The sequence below is a fragment of the Typopeltis vanoorti genome, chromosome 18 (assembly GCF_054136105.1).
Source record: "Typopeltis vanoorti isolate ZY-2024b chromosome 18, IOZ_Tvanoo_1.0, whole genome shotgun sequence".
Classification (NCBI taxonomy): domain Eukaryota; kingdom Metazoa; phylum Arthropoda; class Arachnida; order Uropygi; family Thelyphonidae; genus Typopeltis; species Typopeltis vanoorti.
This window is the reverse complement of record NC_143566.1, coordinates 94,036,839-94,041,013: the sequence shown is the minus strand read 5'-3', so window position 1 is coordinate 94,041,013 and position 4,175 is coordinate 94,036,839. Positions and strand designations below refer to the sequence as shown.

The 4,175-nt window shown below is 32.4% G+C and overlaps 1 protein-coding gene across 1 annotated transcript; it reads left to right on the top strand.

Annotated features, from left to right (window-relative positions):
• The first annotated feature begins 2,996 nt into the window (after nt 1-2,996).
• On the top strand, nt 2,997-3,584 carry Pop4 (ribonuclease P/MRP subunit POP4). The gene has a single exon (XM_090408099.1). The coding sequence runs from the start codon at nt 2,997-2,999 to the stop codon at nt 3,582-3,584; it is 588 nt and encodes a 195-aa protein (XP_090264225.1).
• Nucleotides 3,585-4,175: the final 591 nt, after the last annotated feature.

Genomic DNA, 4,175 nt, shown 5'->3' with positions numbered 1-4,175 from the left:
AAGCAGTGATTAGCTAAATTTTTATCATTTTGCCAAACTCAGTTTTAATTGATACTTTCCAAGATCTTTATAAAATTTAGCTAATAGCATTTGAGCATTCTATATAAAGAAATATTTTTGCAATTTTTACATTGGAACTCTGTACTTGGATAGCATATGTTTATGTCCAACTGAATTCATGATTTGAAAGTATATAATAGTTTTATTAACCCTGCACAATGCAACGTGATAGCATAAAGTACTGTGAATGTGTAAGCCCAGAAGACTCATTATGGGAGATTCACAAGGCCTCCATAACTCATTCACTGAAGTGAAGTAACCACAACCACCTGGCACTCATTCACTACCAAGCAAAATCTATCCCTAACCACTCTTAAACACACTGATTCCTTCTTTCTTTTTGCCATGTATTTAATCTTCACTGTCAATCCTATAAAACCCCTTTAGTAACTTGAGTAAATACAGTATGTGGTGTTCACTTCCAATTTCAAATCCTCTGCATTTGTCCTGAGCCAGTGGGAAAACACTATCAACAGTCAAGGAGTACTTATTCTTGCCTGTTAATTTGTTCAACATGGTGTTAGTAGTAACTAGTCCTAAATAGAAATCGAGCAGGTACGTACCATTATTATTGCTCTTTTCTCTAAATTTTCCCCAAATGTTTGTCTAATAATTCCCTACTCTTGTTTAGGTTTCTAATAAGGCCAACCCTTCCTTTTTAATGGTGCAACTTTTTTTTTTTGACACTGTTGTTGGTGTGTGTGTGTGTGTGTATATATATATATATACACACACATATACACTTTAAAATCAGCTGGCTGCTCTAAATATGTCAATTAAATGAAGGACATTGGGTTCACAGTTGGATTAGTTCAATGAGAACTGAATTTTGAAATGTAGACAGTTAAGTGTTGAATATTGTGTATAGTTAGTATTTAACAAAGTATGTCTGATTTGCATCCAAGACATTCAAACTTCACTTGAATCCATTCTTGAAATATGTATGTAGTAACTGCATTGTTAGTGTAAAGTAGGGATACACAGAACGCAGCCTACCTCAATGTCCAAAAAATATGGTTTTGTGCAGTCGTTTAATAATATTGTGTGCTTGATTTGCAGAAGTGCTGTAGCCATACCAAAAGAATACAATATCAGGAGACACTATGAAAGTCTGCGTTCTACATTTTCAAATCTACCCAAAGAACTACGTAAACAAAAGATTTCATTTTTGAAATGAGAATTGATAGGTCAGCAAGTCATGTTTTACAAAACCTATTCAAGATTCAGAAATAAGTTTTGAAATATCTCGCCTTATAGCAAAAAGGTGGTGACCATTTATTTACAGATGGAGATTTTGTTCAAGATTGCCTTGAAATAGCTGCTAAAAAAAAATTTGTCCTGAATCAGCCAAAAATGTTGAGGAAATTCAGTTGAGAAAAATAGGATGACTGTACAAAGAATTACTGCAATATTGGAAAATATAAAGGACCAATTAACATCTTATTCAAAGAAACTTGCCTATTTTTCATTAGCTATTGATGAATCAATTGACCTTGCTTCCACAGCCCAGTTGTTAATATTTGCACGTTGAATAATGCAAGAGTTTGAGGTAAGTGAGGAGCTGATTGGAATGAGTTTGTTGTCAGATCAAACAAAAAGGTAATGACATGTTCACTGGGCTTTTGGTGAACATTGAACAGTGATCCAAAATTAATTTACATCTGACAAAATTATCAGGTATCACGACTGACAGAGCTCCTTCCATGATAGGAGCTAATTCTGGATTGGTAACGTTATTGAAGCATTATTTGGGACTGCACGACGATGAGTTGATACAATTCCACTGTATAATCCACCAGGTGTCCTATGAAACTTGAATTTGAACGTGTCTTGAAAGTTTTGGTTTCAACGATTAATTTTATAAAATTCCGTGGCTTAATCACCAACAATTTTCTGCGAGACATTAAAAGTGAATATGGTGACTTAATTTTTTACACAGACGTGAGGTGGCTAAGTCATGGACAAACATTGGAGAGGTTCCTAAATATAGCTGAAATCTTCATGACTGAAAAAAAAAAAACAAAAAAAAAACATCCTGGACAAATCTGGATTGGTTATGTGACTTAGCCTTTCTGGTTGACATTACTAATCATTTAAATACATTAAATATGCAACTTCAGGACAAAGATCAATTGGTTACTCAACTTTTTGGCCACATTTTCTTTTCAGTGCAAGTTAAATCTATTTTAAATCCAAACTGAAGTCAGGGAATTACATCCATTTTCCTAATTATAAGTTTCTGAAAAGTTCATTGTCAACTTAAACTGTGTTGAAAAGATTGATAACTTCATATCAGCCTTCAAGGATCAGTTTTCTGATTTTAAAAAAGTGAAACCATTGCTATCGACATTCAAAACGATGACAGCCTACAAAATAAAATTAACGAAGGCAATTTATTAAACTTCTATCATTGTGTCAATAAAAACAATTATAAATGGTTGCTAGATGTGCAAGCCTCTTTGGTTCAACATATATTTGAATAAACGTTCAGTCATGAATCAATTTTGCAGTTTCAAACCAAATATCAAAACAATTGTCAAATCAATGCAATGTAATGCATCAAATTAAATTCACTTTTTATTACCTTTTTTGTAACAATTATGATAGGTATAAATAAAATAAACAAGTTATGGTAGATAACTTCCAAGTTTTTTTTGACAGCCCTCCCATAAGTAACAGTGGAACTATGTGGCCCTCAGCCTTAACAAGTTTGTTCATCCATGGTGCAAAGTGTTTACTGCTCTGGACAAGAGCATTTGGATCTGTTTTAGTAAAAATAATTTTTCTAGTATTAATACTGATTTCTCATAACATGTAGATTTATTAAATCAATGTTTTTGCTTAAATATCTAATGTAAAATATCTACAGTCTTAATATTAATGGTATAATTTTATTCTTTAGGTAATTTCAGTTTTTATTTTTTATAGGTGTTCTGATGGCCAGCAGTTCAACTCATGTTCAAAAAAGTTTTGTGGAGGAATTTCTTGGAAGCAGAGTACCAAAAAAATATTTCACACCAGAATTTCTCAAATGTACATTTCAATTTGAGAATCTTAACCCTCAGAGAAAGAGACTTCCAAAGAGGAAGCGCTTACTCAATTCATCTCAATTGAGACGCCTTTGTACACTTCATACAAAAGTGCTGGACTTTTCTCTTTATAAAACTATACATGAAATGTGGAAGCAGTATATGGATGATGTATTGAAAAATCATTTTGCATCAGATATGAATATAGCTTATCAAAAATTACTGAGAGCAGATTATCATGGATGTTTCTTAGTAGTGGAGGCCAGTAAATGTCCATCTTATGTAGGTGTTAGAGGTATTGTTGTTCAAGAAACTAGAAATGTTTTCAGGCTTGTTACTCCTGATAATATAATAAAAACTGTTCCAAAATCCAATAGCATATTTGCATTTGAATTAAAAGGGAGGCTTTTCAGACTCCATGGTAATCATTTTAAGTATTTATCATATGAAAGGACAAAAGTGAAATTTAAAGCAAAACCAACAACAGAACTGTAATTCTGAAATGTTTGTAAAATAAAACTTACTGTATATGTTTATATGAATCTATCCTTATGAATTTATTTCACTTGCTGTAATAACATTATTTTGCACTAAGAACAAGTGTTACAAATTATTATGTAAAACTGAACACTGAAAAGTATATTGGTATGTAATGAACACTGTATTATGCTGTGGCCTGAACATGTTGGTAGTACCCATGGCAAACAATTTTTCATAAATCCTTCAAATACCTAGTGACAAGCAGCTACAATAAACTCCCAAATGAAATCAAACCTCAGCATTCAGAAAAATTAGACTACCTCATGGCACTAAACAATGTTTACAAAATGTTTACAATTACTTTTAACATAAGATTGGAACTTGCACATCATTAAGGAACCAATACACCAATAGTTGATTGAATTAGGAGCTTAATAACATGTACATCAAATCAAACAGCATAAGATGAGCCCCTCCTGTCCATAGAGTTATGGTCATGGGACTCCATTGACAAACTAATTTAATGCTCTAACCAGTATGGCTATGGCCCTCTTGGTTATTGGTTATACATAAACTAATTTACTTTATCACTAAAACCAGTAACTT

Excerpts from the sequence above, each read along its gene's own strand:
- Pop4 (XM_090408099.1), top strand. The coding sequence starts at position 2,997 with ATGGCCAGCAGTTCAACTCATGTTCAAAAAAGTTTTGTGGAGGAATTT.